General features: G+C 43.5%; 1 protein-coding gene across 4 annotated transcripts in view; it reads left to right on the top strand.

Moving 5' to 3' along the window:
* Window positions 1-18071, top strand: part of SASH1 (SAM and SH3 domain containing 1) — a 189136-nt gene that overhangs the window by 35298 nt on the left and 135767 nt on the right. For all 4 annotated transcript variants that reach the window (XM_044917637.1, XM_044917636.1, XM_021693636.2 and 1 more), the window contains exon 2: window positions 7349-7477. In XM_044917637.1, coding sequence (XP_044773572.1) covers window positions 7349-7477 — 129 coding nt within the window. The remainder of the gene's footprint in view (window positions 1-7348; window positions 7478-18071) is intronic.

The raw sequence follows: 18071 nt of genomic DNA, 5'->3' as shown, positions 1-18071 counted from the left end.
GAACACGTTTCCTCTGTGGCTTTAGATCTGTCGAGCCACTGATGGCATTTCCCCAAGAAAACGGGGAACACGAGAGGAGAAAAAGGCAGGGGAAGCCTTGGGGAAGCATCTGCTTGTTGAAGTGAGCTGAGGAGGAAAGGTTGAGGGTTGGGAGGAGGCCAGTGGGCGGGGGGGGGGGGGGGGGGCTCTAGAATAGACTCCAAAGTGGGAGCGCCCCCAGGAGTGCAGCCTGGGAGGCAAAATGCCCTCAGTGACTTTCATCCTTTTTGTCCTGTATTCACTGGAAGATACAATTTACATTGTGATCAAGAACAGTCATACATAACTGAAACAAATGTTGCAGGAAACAGTATCCTTGCTTCATGTGTTGTACGCCAGCATTCTCTGTTCTATGCTGTTCTGCTCTATGCTGTGCAATGTCATTGCAACAAATGCTGGTCTCAGATGTCTCCATTTATCTCAGGACTCTGGTGGCTTAGCACTGTATCAACCCGGAAGCCAGAAATGAATCATGGCTGCCATATTTTTTAGACTGAAGGTTGGTGGTGGGTGGCAGGTATCCGTGGCGGCTCCCACGTGGTACCATTGATCCACTCCCTTGCCTTGTTGGCGTGAGGTGGCGCCTGGACCCACCACAAGTCCAGGTCCTGCCAGATCTCCTTCATCTTCTGGGAGTCTTGAGTCAAGTGTGTGTGTAGATCTATCGTAAAGAGCTCTAGCTTCTCTTACAGGTCGCCCATGGCGTCAGGGCTTTGGGTGGTGAGAAACAGATGCGGATTTTAGTTGTCTTTGTGTGGTTCCAGGGTTCAATTTTGTCCTTGCTCTTTCACACCCAGCTTCTTTCATAACTGCCAGCCTGGCCGACCTGTAGTGACTTTGGACTGACTCCGTGCTAGACCCGGAGGTAGCAGCCTGAATAGACTGTTTCACCAGCTTGCAGTCTCCCATGGCAGTTTACTTCTCTGATCCATGCTGACCCCTGCAGCCCTAATGCGCTGTGATCTGATGGGTGAATACCACTGCAGTTGCTTTTCCATTTGGGAATAGGAAAGAACTTAGAACTTTTTATTTATACTTGTATTTATCTCATTTAAAATGCCTATTTCTGTGTGCATTTTTAATGTCAATAGATAAAATTTATATTAATAAGTACTTAGAGTTGTAAGTAGATATATATTTGTAAATAATTATCTTATATCAAGGAAGTTCCATGGCCCAGTTGTTGTGTATTTTTGGTTTTGTGCTGTATATGTGTGTTTTTTGTTTGTTTTTTGGGCGGTGGTTTTGTTGAGAGAGTGCTGGGAAGGACGGAGTGGTCGATGCTGCCTGCCTGAGGCCTTTCCTTCTTCAGGAGCAGACTTAGGTTAATCAGAGATGATGCAGAATAGTGAGGGCCTTGGGCACCAAAGTCCTATTTGCCAAAGGAAGAATTAGACACAGGGCCTGGCAAGTTCTGTGTGTTTTTGGAGAGGGGGAGTGGAAGATGTGAGATCAGCCCTCCAGCCACCTGCCATGTGGGTGTGCCCCCAGGGCCTTTTCATCACGACCAGCATGATCTAATACTGTCCTTGAGTGTGTGTTTTTGGTTGTCATGTGTAAAAAACTTTTTCCGGAGACAGACTGTATTCCAGCTCCAACCATCTTGCAGAAATGCTTGGAGTGATACCTCAGAGAAAAATATTTGAGATCATTACCCGTTCAGTGAATTTCTCCATAATGACATGGCAGGATGGGATAACAGAGCTGGTACAGTGACATTGTTAGGAGTGAGTTGGACAGTTCGGTAGTCAGGGCTGGGGTCCCGAACAAGAAATACGGAGTCAGGACAGCTAAGATAAAACGGCACTGACATCCGGTTTTGCAGCTTAGACAGGACTGCGCTAGCATTCTCCGTCCTAAAATAAGACAGTTAACCACAGAGCATTTGTCCCTATCACGGGCAAGGGGCAGTTAAGATATAAGCCCCCAGATGTCAACAAAAAAAGACCGTGAGCACGTAGACATTAACCTAATAGGTACACAGATACGTGACCAGAGGGCTGATTGCCATGACTCAGCACACCGTGATTGCTTAATATAGTTCTGCAGAAGGGCTCATAAAAACCCCCCAACTTAGACACTCCAGGGGCAACCCTCTCGGGTCCCCTCCCTCTCCAGGCACTTTATACTCTTGCTCAATAAGCTTTGCTTTGCTGCCCACCACTCTTCATCTGGTCCACCTCTTCATTCTTTGAAGTGGCGTGACCAAGAACCTGGGGGCACTGAAGGCAGAGAATTCCTGCAACACCATCTCACAGATTCAGTGAGGCTGAACAAGGAAATCAGAATTAAAGTCTTTTTTATGGTAGTAGCGATTTCACCTGAAAGGTTGCTGGAAGTGTTTATCACCTCAGAATCTTTAAACAAGCTAATTAAGAATGAAAACGCATTGTGAAGTCATTCAAGAAATCAGGCTTCGTTGTCGTGTAGTGATTTCTTTCCGTGGATTTAGCTTGTAGGGGACTGATGTACTGACATATAGCTCTGTCCCTCTCCAAAACAACAGGGAGCAATGTAAATATAACATGTACTTTATATTATGCAATATATATATGAACTTATAGACAGAAAAGGTAGAGACACACTAAATAAAAGAGTCAGGAGACTGCTCTTTCTCCCCCTCAACGTTGGGGATTCAGAGCAACACGTTGCGTTTTCCCTCCGGGCTCTGTCTTTACAGATACATAAAATAGCAGGACCACAGGTTCATTTGCATTCATTTGCATGTGATCTGCATACAACCATACAGATTACATTGTATTTCCTGGTGTTTTCAGGATTTTTTTTCTTTTTTTTTCTCCCTTAAAGACTGTCAAAGATATTCTGAACCATAAGTGACATCTGGGAAAGAAGAGAGCAAGAATAACAGAAGTTAATGATACAAATGCTTTGTTTTCATAGTACTTTTAGTTTTACCCAGAGACAGAAGTACATTGGGATAAATATCAGAAATACTGTTAAATCAGTTGTTGAGAGAACAGTGCTATTTCTTTTTTCCTTAATTGCAACAGCAGTCTACCTGATATGAATTGTTCGGTACAAATGCCCCTTATCTCTATATTTTTATGTTGGTTGTATAAAGGAGGAGTGTTTGGTAGAAATGTATGCTATGGCTTCTTGGGAAGATTACACAAGATTTGCCCTCCGCTGACCTGCCACTGGGAGTAAGACCACAGATTTGATTTAAAGCCATATCAAGTGAAGTAGATGGCCCTATGGAAAGATGCTGTGACCTGTTTTTATAATAAGAAAAGGAAGGAGAACTTGAATTTGCATGGATTATATTCCTTTTTTTTTTTAAGATGAAGATGGGAAAATTCTTATAAAAAGATCATGGGGCACAAAATTTCACAATTTACTTAAAATCTTTTGAGGAAATAAGAGTTCCCCCATTCCTAAACTTGAACCCATATTGCTTCAGCCTGATGCATGAGAACCAAAGGGGAAAAATAAGAAGTGAAACAAATTAGCCAAGTGATAACTCTGGAGCAGAAACAATGAATATCTTAAAAGAAAAAAAAAGTTTAAAAAGGAATCTATTTCAGTGTTTTAATAATTGTATTTAGAGAGAGTTTAAAATCATATTCCAGAGTTTATTCTGTAACATCAGTGCCTCTTGACATCAGCATTGTGGGGTGTTGAGTCAGACATGAGCTTCATATCCCCAAAAGAAAGATGCATGAGGTGTGGTGCTATTAAATATCCAGCTGCATTATTTAAATTCCCTGCAGACTAATTTTGCAAACATTTCTGGTAGAAGTGAATGTTTTTACTGAATAGGTCTGTGCTCTCTCAAGTAGGAACAGGTTGGACAGAAATGGTGCAGAGGTTTCCAGGTAGTCCTGAAAGAGCATGGGCGTTGAGAGGATAAAGAGAAAATGATCTTGTGGTTGTTCGTTGGTTCCATTTGATGGGGATGAACAGGATTCCTTTCTGGGGATGGCAGACAAGACCTATTTTTTAAAAACATGTTCTTTTATTCTTTTGCATTTCTTGGCATTTAAATCATCAAGACTGATGAAAATGGAAAATTTAGGGGACTTATTGCACATCTGGAAAGCGATTTGGGAGAACAGAGACGCAGCTGTGCCACCCTGTTCTAAATTATTGTCTGCCAGGCGCCAAGTAAGGAGTGGATAATGCAGCATGTTGCAGGGTGTGAAGCATTTGCTGTCTTTGGCCTGTGTTGAGTTGAACAGCTGCCTTTTTTCTTATGAGCAACGGATATATTTTCCAGGCCCCCAAGTTATTGGGGAATTTTGGGTGATTTGGACTGAGAAATAGGGACTTAAACTTTTTCACTAGTGGCAGAAAATTTTGATCGGCAGCTTGGAAACTTGAGAACTGAACGGTTGGTTTTGAAGGTGTTGCTTGGAAAAAGGGGGAAAAGGGTAATTTGAACTAAGAATTTTTTTGGAGTGGACTTGATTATTCCAAGGAAACAGTTGATTGTGTTAAGTTGTGTTAAGTTGTGCAATTCAGCTGGTTATTTTGAATAAATAAATTCTTGTATTTATTTATTTGAATTCTTGAAGCCAGAATTCAAGATTGGAGCACTTTGGCTAAAACAGTACAATTCTTAGTGCTTCTGTGAAAGAGAGAGAGAGAGAGAGAGATTTCCGTTTAAGAACAACAAGCCATAGGAAAGATTCACTCAGATATTAGAAGATGTGGGTTTTATATTTGGTCAGAAGTTTCCCTTCCTGGATGGATGAAGGTAGACGTTTCTGGATGAAGACAGGATAGATAGCATCATATTCTCGAGAGACTTGACATGACTCTGAAGGGCCCAGGAGCTTCCAGGGGCCCCAGCAGTGGTGGGCAGTGGCCAGATCCAGGCAGTCACTCATAAAAGCGGGTTCTCAGGTGCTGTGGCTGCAAGCCCTGTTCCCCCCACCTTCCAGTACACACTTTGAAGGGAGTGCCTTGGTCTTTCTCAGTATATGCTGGGGGCGGGGACTAAGGAAACATGAAGATCTTGAAGAGAAGGGGGCCTGGGAGGACTTTGTTTCTTTGAAGTGTAAGCAAACGTGTTGGCTTAATAGAAGGCAGCTGCCCAGGCAGCCGTGGACTCAAGCCCTTGCTTCAGCAGGCACTATGCTCTCATTCTCCTAGTCCTTGCTGTGAGTGATAGCTGGTGTTCAGGACTCAGTTCTCTGGGTGTTGGCGCTGAGGTGGGTGGGGTGGGAGAGGGCTGCTCTGAGGGGAAAGCTGTTGCTATAGGAAGCTGCTGGTCGCTCTTCTGGCTGCCCTGGGCCTCCCAGTCTGTGGGCCTGAGCTCCTTCCTCAGCTGGGCGGGACTGGGGAGCAGACGTGAAGTGAAGGGCCCTGAGATGTGGGCCAGCAAGCTGAGGGTTTATTTTGTCACCTAGGTGATTCTCAGAGGAAGGTGAGCCGGTCAGCTCTGTTTAGCATGGTCACTTTGGTGGCTGGGTTCATGGCAGATTAGACAAAGTGGGGAAATGGACAGGGTATGTGTTGTTGAGTTGAGGCGAGTCAGGGCAAACCTTGGGGGATCATAGTTTGATTTATCATGCTGTATTTCAGGAACGTCACCTTAAGATATTCTGGTCTGGCCCCCTTCCTCCCCAGTGATTCTGGTTTCAGGCAGTTTGACAGTAGTAAAGCAAAGACCAGCAGGCTGACCACCCCTGGACCTTTCCCCAGAGTCTCAGCAGCAGATTTCTTACCTTGACTAATCTTATTTCCCTACTGGGGGACCTATTGAAGAGGAGGTTGGGCTCTCAGCTCCTCTACTGTGTCCTTCCAGCCTGTTGTCTGAGATAGACGGACAGACCAACGGACCGAGTGGGGAATGACTTTTGCCCAGACATGTTCAGATACTCAAAACACCTTATTTGGTCTCATAAGAGTTCTTCTCGCCCCTAGATCTGCACTAGGGATTTGGAGGCAATTAACCTCAAAGGAGAACATTTTACTGGTGGGAAAGGAAGAGGTTTTTTTCTAAAAAATAATTTGTTTTCATTTCTGTTTCTCCTGTCTGTTGGTTGCGTAAAATCGGTAAACACAGATCTAGGGTAGAGATTGTTCTGACCCAGGCCTCTTGACAAGGCCTGAAAGTCTTTAGCAGAAAGGCTTTCGGAGAACTCTTAATTCCCCAACTCCACTTGCAATCTGAGTGTGTTTAGCAGCATTTTACAAGTGTTGCTGTGTGTCATGTGATAGGGCTGTGCTCTGTAAAATGGAAAGTGTGGGCACCTTCTAGGCTCTCTCAAAGTTGTGTTTCTTTGGTGGTCTTCGTAGCGCCATTTATTCATACCAAAGAAAGGACATGTTGGGAGGTACAAAGGGGCAGGGGAAATGTTTCTATGAATGAATGAATGAAGCAAACGGCATGACTTAAAATGTAGGCAGCGCTTGTCCTCATGAATGTGTTCAGACGTGCATTTAGGCATCCACTCCCCTAAGGGAAGACTACAGTCTGAAACGTTATCTTGAGGCAAATGTTAGTAACTAATAAGCCTATGTGCGTGCCAGCCTGACTGTGTTCCTTCATTAGTTCCACTGTGAGATAGGTACTTAACTGCTCCGGTGTTCCCACCTCGGGCCACTGAGTTGTAAGGGGCAGCAGAGCTGAGTCTGGGCTCCGGAGCGTGGGCTCCAGAGCGGCTGCTGAGGCCCCAGGTGGGTTTCCTCTTTAGGTGAATTTGTAATGTGTACTCTCCTTGCATGTTATTCGTATTTCTTGGAATAACTCAAGGGATAGGGTGTTCTTGTCAAGGGTCTCTTGGGAAGGCATGGCACAGGTGTGTCTCAGATGTAGCATCCTCACCGGTCCTCAGTTCTCTGGTTCTCATCAGAATTTCTGGGAGTGGGGTCCTGGTATCAGAATTTCTCAGAAGCTTCCCAGGAGGTTCTGGTGCAGCCACTGATTGGGCTTTAGGGAGCCTCTCACCTGCACAGTGCCTTCTCTGAAGGTGCACCCCTGAGGGTTTCTGAGCCCTGCCAGGCAGGCGGTGGTGTGGGTTTAAGACCGTGGCCTTGGCATCGGCAGTCCTGGGTTGGAGGCCTGGCTTCTTTGCTTGTTAGCCCTGGAACCCTTGGGCAGTCACTCAACTTCTTTGGCCTCCTGTTTGTTCACCTGCACAGTGAGGAAACAGGTCTGGTGTCCAGTGGGTATCCTGAGGATTAGGAGGTATCACACATGAAAGTTAGCCTGGCGCTGAATCCCAGCCATGATTAGTGTAACTGCATGGAGAGGGGGACCAAAAGCAGTGGGTCTTTTTGCAGGTGGACTGACTGCCTTTGTTCTTTTCCTCTTTCTTCCTGCTGCCCTCCTCGCCCCCAGGACGGCTCGCTGGGAAACATCGATGACCTGGCACAGCAGTATGCAGATTATTACAACACCTGTTTCTCTGATGTGTGCGAGAGGATGGAGGAGCTCCGGAAACGGCGGGTGTCCCAGGACCTGGATGTGGTGAGTGGGTGGCACTGAGAACATGCTTCTGCCCGGCGGGGCTGCTCGGTGTCCTGCTCCTGATCCAGCACTCCCTCAGGCCTTCTGACGGTCCTGGTTGTGCCTGGGGTGTCCCTCTGTAAGCTGCTGTGCTAGATCGGGGTACAAAGTTCAGGTCCCAAAGGATGAATCATCTAGCTCTGTGGTCATCAGATGAATTGAGTATTCGCTGGGATGGCATGACCAAATCTTTGTATTCATGAAAAGACTAGATTTTATGTTTTAACCTAAGTGACAAGAGTGTTTTCCCTGTTGGCCAGTGTACACTACATTTTTATGGACTCTAAGCCCGAAGAATGTCTAGGCTAGATCTTTTCTTCTTTCCTTTCACCCTCCCTCCTTCCCTCCCTCCCTCCCTTCCTTCCTTCCTTCCTAAAATAAAATTTAAAGAAGCCAGAAACCACCCTAATTTCTCACCTGGTAATTACCATGTTGGTATTTTAGCAAATCCCTGCTCAGTGCTTTTCCTGGGCATTTTTACATCAGCAATGTAATTCTTGCTTTTTTACTTAATATTTTATTGTAGTTCTTCCATGTCATTAAGATCTTCATAATCACCATTTTTCATGGCTCTGTCCTTGCACTCAGGTGTTGAAATTCATTTGGCTGTTTCATGAAGACCATTTAGGATTAATGCCGCATTTGAACTTGCATGTGATAAATAGTAAATAAATAGCTTAGGTCTCTCTCTGTAATCTATATGTGTGCTAATGTTTCCATGTTGTGCATTTGCTACAAAAAAATCTTACTGAAACTTCTGCGCTTATTAATTTAAATTTTCATTGTATATTCTGTTTGGTTTCATCTGGTTCAGTGCTTTTCAAATTGTTTTATTTCACTGTGGTGACCTCAAGACCCCTTCAGGAATGTCTCCTCATCCAGGCCAACTCCTTTTTGACCATCTTTTATATGGGGGGGCGCGGAGAGAGAAGGGGCCACATGGATCTGTTTTGAATAAGAGTCTCTGTGCCTTTAAAAATAGTTTGAAAACTGCTGATTCACTCGAATCCTTATTTATTTATTTTTAAAAAATTTCCATAAATCTGCTTAGGGTAGGAATAAAAGAAAAAGCAATAATTAAGAAACTCGGAACAAAGAATTCATTTATTAATAATTCTTTTATGTTATAAAGGACCTATTATATAACAACTAGTTTAGGCAACTAGTTTAGGCACCTTTGTTATTCTGCAAGTGGACATGCTTCACTTCTACATTGAGACTCTGGCATTCCTATGGACTTTAATTTCTTTCCTTAACTCCACCTAAGTGAAGATTCTTCAGGTCAAGAGTAACAGTGTATCATGACTGTCAGATACCTATTGATTCTCAAATTGTTCACTACCTGGCTAGTAGGCAGTGGTGGGAGTTAGTACAATTGAGTTGATTGAGGCTGAGAAGCTTGGGTTGGGGGCTGAGAGCCATCATCCTGGGAGCCTAGCATCCTGGCCCAGGCAGGCACATGGGCGTCATCATTGCCCAGGGCATCTTTCCTATAGCTTTGTCGTCTGGCATGTGTGAATGGCAGGGTTGTTTCTTCCTTTTTAACAAAAGTAACCTCATGTGGCCGAGGACTCCATTGAAATTAATTAGGCTCTTTTATTAGGGCATCATTAATGAAAAAGGACGGCCCCCCCTTTTTTCTGTGGGGGGCAAGATTGCAGCTGAACAACAACTTAAAAATTGCACTGAATTCTTGGATATTGTAATTTTGACCTTGAATGATAGTCTGGTAGCATACTTTGTGGCTTCCTTGGACATTTTGCCATGCAAGGAAATGCTTGCTGTGCATTGGTAGATGATCCTGGATGTAACACACAACTGCTGTCCCAGAATTCTAGCTGGTTAAGAGTTGGGGTTACTGTCATCACCGCAAGGTGTTTAGGAACTTTGGAAGGCAGCATCTAGGTAGGAAAGAAAGCCTGCTTGGCAGTGGGATAAATAACTTCTTCCCATTTAGACAGATGGGCTTAATTTGGTGTGCTGTGTTCCAGAGCTGCAAAAGATAGTCTGGGGGAAAAAAGAAACACCGCATGAGCTTAATTAGTTCTCATCAAAGGTGCAGGAATGTGGTGGTGGGTAAAATTGATGGGAGCTCATTCGAGCCAGGCTGGAAACTTTGTTCATCCTTTAAACAGTAGTTAGTGAAAAAAGTAAGATCCCTGATGGGTATATTCAGGTTCTCTTTCTAGGAAATTCTAGGCAGGTTGGAGAGGTAAAGGGGAGCTCTGGAACTGCTGAATGCCAGGTTAGATGCCATGTGTCCTGTATGTCATCCACATGGTTCAGGAGTCTAGAAGTCCATGTGAGATGTGCTTTAAGGTCATCCATCATTCATTTGGGCCATGTATGCAACACTAGGCGACATATTCCAAGTTCCCTCTCATGGTGGTTAGCTCATCACAGATTGAGTCCTGATGGGAACTCATTTTGTTGAAAAGCTGTAACTTTCAGTCCATAATGCTCCCTTTATTGTATTATTTTATTTATTTTTTCGTTATTTTATTGCACATTATTCCACTTTTGGGCAAGTAGACAAACTTCTTCCCTGTTTTGCTGTTGGAGCAGCTTTGGGTCTGAGGACCTGCAACTTTATACTCCTTTCGATGTCCATAAGCAGTCCCGTGAAAGCTGAACTGAGGTGGCTTGGAAAAGAAAGAATCCACCAAAAGCAGTAAGAGGAATACAGTAGGAGCCTAAAGAGTTTTTTTTTTTTTTTAAGAGAGCTTGAGAACACAACAGCAGGGGTGTGGGGAGTTGGGGAGTGGGTAGAATCCTAAGCAGGCTCCAGACCCAGCCCAGAGCCGGACCCGGGGCTCGATCTCATGACCCTGAGATCATGATCTGAGCCAAAATCTGACGCTTAACCTACTGAACCACTCAGGCGCCCCACCTAAAGCATTTTATACGGAAAAAAGTAGCATTAAGTTTGTTGTGTCTGCTGTAGAAAAAGTCATTCAGACTTTTAGATGCCAACACATGGCATCTAACCTGGCATTCAGCAGTTCCAGAGCTCCCCTTTACCTCTCCAACCTGCCTAGAATTTCCTAGAAAGAGTTTTCTCTTCCTACAGAGTTTTGAACGATGGGTTGAATCAGTTTATGACTTTGTTTCATTTCAGATTCTCTGGGTGAATTTTGGCAATTGAGGGAATATTCTATAGATAGAATAGATATCTAGATATTTGTGTTTGGCTTTAAAAGTCAAAAAATGCATTGTCTTTAAGAGCTAATTACATGTCAACCAGAGAACACACCAACCAAAAAGATACCCTGCCCACAGCAATGCTTGACTTAACCCTGAAAAATATAAGGTTTTGATAATTATGTTAGTGATTAACTTTCTGGATTGAATATCGAGCTACTTTTCCAGGACCTAATCACCCGGCTCCCTACTAGCATAAAGCACTTCCTTGATAAAGTGTTTTTGGGGCCAGTTAGTTTAGATGAAGGCAACAGAGAGTCCAGATGGGTGAACATTCAACAGTATAAACAAGGATTATGATTCAAATTTATAACTATGGAGAGAGTTTTTATTTAGCACCAAACGGGCCTTAAAGGAACAGTATGTCTGGACCTGAGCCTTTGCCTCTGCTGGGGATTGGGACATAAGTGCTCGTGAACTGCAGGGAAGCTGCCCATATTTCTACACATTTGGTACATCCCTGAGTACTGCGTGTTTTTTTGGCTGGGCGAGTCTGCATTTGGAAATGATAACGGCTTTCCAAGTCCATAATGGGCCCATCGCTAGTGATGCGAAGTCCAACATCTGTCAAAATGACACGGTGGCTAGGAAAGGGACACAGGCAAGGTGGGCAATTATGACCTGCCATATCGGCTTCCTCGGCATCTGTGAGGTTTTGAGTGTGCCTGGGTGTGGACAGAAAACAAGTGTGTGTGGTCGTTGGTGCAATACAGCCGTGACGAAGGAGTCCCTACTTACAGGGGGACCTGGTTGACAAATGTCGGCCAAAGCCTAGCTTGGGCTCGGTGCCAGATCATGATCACCTGTGTGTGTGCACCAGTAAATGGGAGCCCAGGTGGAGACTCACGCAGGTTTTTAGGGACCAGGGGTGCAGATTCAAATATTGCATGTTATAACAGACAGATGTGACATCACAGCCATTGCCGATGGTGTATTTATAGGAGTAAACAGATTATTTCTAGCTTTTTATTTTGGCAATTAAACATACATAAACACACTGTAACGAACTTCCGTGCCTCTTATCCAGCTTCTATAGTTGTTAGCCTTTCAAGGATCTTATGTTATCCTTACTCCCCACACCCACTTCATTATTATTTTTGAAAAGTTCTTTGTGAGGCTAAATTTGCATATTGAAATGCACAGATCTCAGCTCTATGATTTTGTCAAGAGGATGTATCCATGCCATTCACACTCTAGCTTGATATAGGACATAGTTACCAGCCCTGCCAAATTCCCTCAGTCCCTTCCCAGCAAATCCTGTGTTGAGGACAGGGAATTTTGTTGGTCTGTTTCGGTCACTTCACTTCTGCATTCCAACATAGATAACAGTTCATGGTGTGTAAGAGGTATGTGATAAGTATTTGTTGAGTTCATTTATTATGTAATTGTTTTTAAATATTTTATGAACATTAAGCCTGTATCTGAGATTTTGCCTTTTCTAGAAAGACCGGTAAAAGATGTTTTCCCCATCCACAAAGAGGTCACAATTTAGTTGGGGGCATTAGACAAGTAAACAGATTATTACAATGCTGTGCGGGGGTACAGAGAAGAGCCCCCGACCCACAGTAGGAAAGTCGGAGAAGGCTTCCTGCAAGAGGTGATACCCAAGCCCGCTCATTAAGGACACAGAAGATTAACCTGATTTTGGGATGGGGGGTGGACAGTGCAGAAGAACTTAAGGCAGAGGTCACAGTTTTTGCAAAGGTCAAAAATTAGGAGAGAAAATGTGGTGGCTCTTAAGGCAATTACAAGAAGTTTACTGCGGCTGAAACCTAAGATATAAATATGTGGAGAAAAAGATACATGGTCTTCTTTAACAAGTCCTTGGATTATTCATGATATAAAAAGCTAGGATGTTCTGATTCATCACCATTCACAAGACAAAACAAAAATAATTGCTGTTTCCCAACGGTTGGCTGGCTGGGTCAAGGTGAACTTGTGGTTCCCCAGGGGCATGCAGACTTAGTTCAGACTTGGGGGGGGGGCGGGTTGTTGTTTTATCGACTTCTCTTTTGTTATTTGCTAGAGAGAACAAAACACGTGGAAAAGAGGTTTCCTGTGACGCCTGAAGATTCAAGAAAATGATGAGGGAAGGCGAGGTTGCCCCCACCTGAGTGCGTAGGTCACAGGTATTTGGCGGGAATGTTGCCTCCCTGGACCCGTGTTCTCGCTTCCGAAGGATGGCAATGTGATCCGAGTGGCAAAGTGTCTGGAGTTTAAATATTATACTGCTGAAGCCCTGCCGTTGCTCTGAGAGGCATTTGTTTTTGTTTTGTTTCATTTTGTCTTCACGGACAGGACTTGCCAGCTTGGGGCCACTGTTAATTTGCAGATTGCAGGCAGAAACAGTGGGCATTAAACGTCAAGTCTGAACTACATTCTACTGTGCGATTCACAGACTTGATGTCAAAATACACTGAGGCTTTATGTCTTAAGCCACATGGTGATACAGTTCTCGGTCCTGGCTCTTCTCACACAAAGTCCCATTTATAGTCAGAGGCCCAGTGGCAACTTGTTCAGCATTTTTGTGCATTGCACCACACTAACATGGATGGACAGAAACCCATCTCTTGGCTGCCAGATTTGATCTCGACATCGCTTGTAATGGAGGTGTGTTTCTATCCTTTTACACTTAGGAACCTTGGTCGACTGCATGTATAATTTGGGAACAGTTTAGATGTGTTGTGTGTGATATAATCGTCTACAAGGCAAGAGGTCTTCATCAGGTTTTTCAAATATGGCTCAGTGACGTCAGCTTCATTTTTGCTCCTGAGCATTGAGAAATGACTGTTTTTGTTTGTTTGCATTTTCTAAAACACAATATGCCTAGGGGATTAAAAACCAAAATAGCATCTTCCTCAGAATTACAAATGTTTGCCAGAAAGGGAAAGACGTCCAAGCTTTGTGGTTTTCATTTACATACAATGAAGAATTCCTAAATTTTAATCACATGGGCAGTAACTGGGGAGAAAAGTCATGGAATTAAAGTCGGTGAGTCCACTTTGATGGCAGAATCAGAGCTTGGGAGGGCTTGGCCAGCGTTTGGGAGGGAAAAGGAGCATTCCTGTTTTTGGAATCAGGACGTTTCATAGTTGAGCAAGTCCCCGCCAGGTGCCTTTTGGGGAGCCCTGGGATATCAACACCAGGTCACCAAAACTGTAGTGCCATCTAAATGTTTGCATTTTAACACTTAAGCACTTTTAACGTGGGAGGTTGCAGTGTAATTTATTTGTGCATATCCCAAGGGAAGTATAGGCTATTTAAACATGTGAATTTGTAGCACGCTAGAGACCTATGTTCATGGTCTTGCCTTCAGACAAAATGTAAAGGAGCATGATGGATGTTTATTTTCAGGGCCTAAGTGGGTTTCTGTGGCTGTATCTAGAACGCCTATAATGATGCAGTCATCAAAGGTCTAAATTTGAGGCCTCTGGTGGGGACCGAGTGTCTCAGGCCAAGTGGCCCACTTGTCCTTCGAGGCTCTGTTTAGGGAATAACGAATGTTGGGGGTCTGAAATGGGATTAGACAGAGAAGGGCCAGGCGCAGACAGGAAGTCACCTGGGGCACAGCTGCCATTGGCCTCCTGACCTTTCGGTCCGGACTTTAGACCAGTCTCACCACAGCTCCTGGCACTGGCATGACTGAGGACAGAGAGACTTGGGCCCTGGGACACCTGGTATATTTGATGTAGTTTTGGAATGTTGGTGAGGTCTGGAGCCCACGGCCAAGACAGAATTCTTGAGACCGCCTTCGGTGCAAAAAGGTGGTTTTATTAAAGCACGGGAACAGAACCCGTGGGCCGGACCCGTGGGCAGGACCCCTGGGCAGAAAGTTGCTACTGCCTGCTGGCTATTGATCTGGGGTTGTGAGGAGCAACTGATTATATACTTTGGGGTTGGGGGAAGTAAAGATAAGGGACATTCCAAAAGGGTTTTCATATGCTAAAGAAGACTCTAGGGATGCCCGAGGCCTTTTTATCAAACCAGGGTTGTTTTTCCCTCTAGCAAAGCATTAACATGAAGATAGTTGGGAGCTTCCTGGAGGGAGGTTATACTCTGCCTGCCTCAAATATTTGTCAAAGGGCGGCAAGTTATAAGGACATTTAGTTTTATCTACATTTCCTTCTGCATCTGTTTCCCACCTCATATTGATCTGAGCCACTTCTTATAAGAAGATCATTACAGGGATGCCTGGGTGGTTCAGTCAATTAAGCGGCCGACTCTTGGTGTCAGCTCAGGTCTTGATCATAGGATCGTGAGTTCAAGCCCGGTGTTGGGCTCCATGCTGAAGAAGAAGAAAAGACCATTACACCCATTTCAGCAGTTATTTTTTTAAATCTGGAGCTGCCTTTCCTTCAGTTTGGAAGTTTTGAGAATTTTATTTTAAGTAGAAGAAAGCGAGATGGTACAGTGTTGAGCTAATGTCTTCAGTGCAGCCGATCCAGTCACTCTTCTGGCTTTTCAACCATTTGGGTATCTGGAACGACACAAACTAATTTGGTGGCTTTGGAAAATACATCTTCATTTCCTCTAATGTCCCATTATATTACTCAAAAGAAAACATTCGTTTCTAGCTTTTTTCTTTTTTCCTTTTCTTTTCTTTCTTTCTTCCTTTTTCCTTTCCTTTCCTTTCCTTTTCCCTTTCCCCTTCCCCTTCCTCTTCCCCTTCCCTTTCCCCTGGGTATTAGACATGGAGGCTTAATTTATGAACTGCAGCAATGATGTTCGAGTTCAGGCTCAGGACTAAGCCAGTTTCTCCATGTCTGGCTCTTCTGAGGCTTGTGCACAAATCATTTATTTATAAGGGATAGTTTGAGAGACTTTCTGCAATTATTTACCATACGAAGATTCTCTAAATTTGTGCCATCCATCTCATGGGCCCCAGCAGAAGCTGGTGGAACTTAATCAGAAATAAATCAAGGGTGAGTCCAAACCAGATTGGAAGCACATCATGAATATTCGTGAACATCTGGATGTGTTTGCGGGGGTGTGTGTGATTTTTTTTTAATGTGTGAGACGGAGGAGGCATGGCTTCTTAACAGAGATGCCAAGAGGAAGACAGATTTCCAGCTGTGATTTCAAAGGGTTATTTTTGTTTGTATGTGTATCTCCTTTCTCCTTAGGGTGTGGGTTTCACTCTTCCAGTATATTCCTTTGGTCTCTTTCATCTTCTGGAATCTGTTCTGGTATTTTATCTGAATTCTTCATTGGAGTTTGTTGCTTGACTCATGAAGATTAAGCCTTTCTAAAGGAGAATTTTAACTTAAGGAAAAACATAATCTTTAATATATTTTTTTATGTAAAGATCTTATTTATTTTATTTTAGAGAGAGGGAGAGAGAGAGAGAGTGGTGAGAGCGGAGGGGAGGGGGATGTGGGCAGAAGGAGAGGGAGACCCTCAAGTAGACTCCCGGCAGAGTGCTGAGCCCTACACAGGGCTCGACCTCATGACCCCAAGATCATGACCCAAGCCGAAACCAAGAGTCGGACACTCAACCGACTGAGCCACCCAGGCGCCCCTCCTGTTTAATATTTTTGATGAATCTTTTAAATGCTGTTGTTACTGGGATAATTATCAGTTAAGCTATTCTGCATGACTGCTCATCAGTATGACTTACCATGTCACTCGGTGTACTTTATCTGCGTCACTAAAGTACTGCCAATAACTAGAAAGTCAGGGTGAATACAGTACGAGGAGGCCATAATAATAATTATGCTGATAATTATCACAATAATGACATTTTAAAAAGTCCATTGGAGTTTATGAGGCATCCACATCTACTGCCTCATTTAGTCTTTTTAATAACCCTGTGAGATGGATATTAGTTATCTTACTATTTTGACTGGGCAGAGGAAGAAACGAATACTCCCAAAGGGAGGCCGTATTGCCTGGAAGAGAAGACCCAGACTCAGACTGGGTCTGCCCACCCACCTGGATATTCACTGCCTGGAGTCTCAGTCCGGGCACTGCTTGTTGGGGATGACAATGGCTTCTTCACCAGGTTGCTGTAAAGATTAAATAAAAATGATGTTTGTAGCACCCTCACCAGACTTCCTAGGTACAAGTTAGAGATCAATGAATATCTGTAACAGATACCATTTTTGTTATTTATCTTAGAAATACTAATTTTTTTTTAATAAATACTAATTATCGATGATTAATGATCATAAAAATAGGACTTGTCTAAAATCAAGCGGCTTGGGGCGCCTGGGTGGCTCAGTCAGTTAAGCGTCTGCCTTCAGCCCGGGTCATTGTCCCAGGGTCCTGGGATCGAGCCCCGCATCGGGCTCCCTGCTTGGTGGGGAGCCTGCTTCTCCCTCTCCCTCTGCCCCCTGCCCTGCCTATTTGTGCTCTCTCATTCTCAGTCTCTCTGTCAAATAAATAAAAATAAAATCTTAAAAAATAAATAAAATAAAACCAAGTGGCTTGTAAGTATCTGGAAAGGGATTTGAAGCAGGAGGTCAGTGCCAAATCTCTGCATCTCCCCAGGCCACTCGTTAACCTTGCTTTTTACTCTGAGAGATTTTTCTCAGTCTTCTTCCCCAAGAATGTGGATTTGATACACAGATTAGGTTGTGTGCTTGGGTAATATAATATGAAAGTGAAAATGCAATATTATAAGGCATAATATAAAATCATTTTTATTATACAAATTACAATAATACACTCATTGTAAAAAAAATTGAAAAGAGAAACCTACAAAATTCTTTAAAGTAGAAGTTTCAAGTCTCCTAATACTCATTTACCAAAGATGACAATTCTAAACAGTTAGGTTTTATTTATTTTTTTATTTAAGCATTTAAAAAATTTTATTTATTATTGAAGTATATTGACATACAATATTATATTAGTTTCAGGTGTACAGTATAGTGATTTGGCAATTCTGTGCATTATGCAGTGCTCACTACGGTTAAATGTAGTCACCGTGTGTCACTATACGAAGTTATTACACTATTATTGACTGTATTCCCTACGCTGTACTTTTCATCCTTGTGACTTACTTATTTATGACTGGACGCTTGTACTTCTTAATCCCCTTTATCTGTTTTGCCCATCCCCCCCACTCACTCCCCCTCTGGCAGCCACCAGTTCTCTGTGTTTTAACAGTCTGTTCGTTTTGTTTTTTAGATTCTACATGTAAGTGAGATCATACAGTATTTGTCTTTCTCTGACTTACTTCACTTAGCATAACACCCATAGGTCCATCCACGTTGTTGCAAATGGTAAGATCTCATTCTTTTTTTTATGGCTGAGTAATATTCCCTTGTATATATATACATATACATGCACGCACACACACACACACACACACACACACACACACACACACACACACACACACACACACACACAT

This window comes from Neomonachus schauinslandi, chromosome 8 (assembly GCF_002201575.2).
Source record: "Neomonachus schauinslandi chromosome 8, ASM220157v2, whole genome shotgun sequence".
Classification (NCBI taxonomy): Eukaryota; Metazoa; Chordata; class Mammalia; order Carnivora; family Phocidae; genus Neomonachus; species Neomonachus schauinslandi.
The sequence above is the reverse complement of the archived record's forward strand: the minus strand, read 5'-3'. Positions and strand labels throughout refer to the sequence as shown.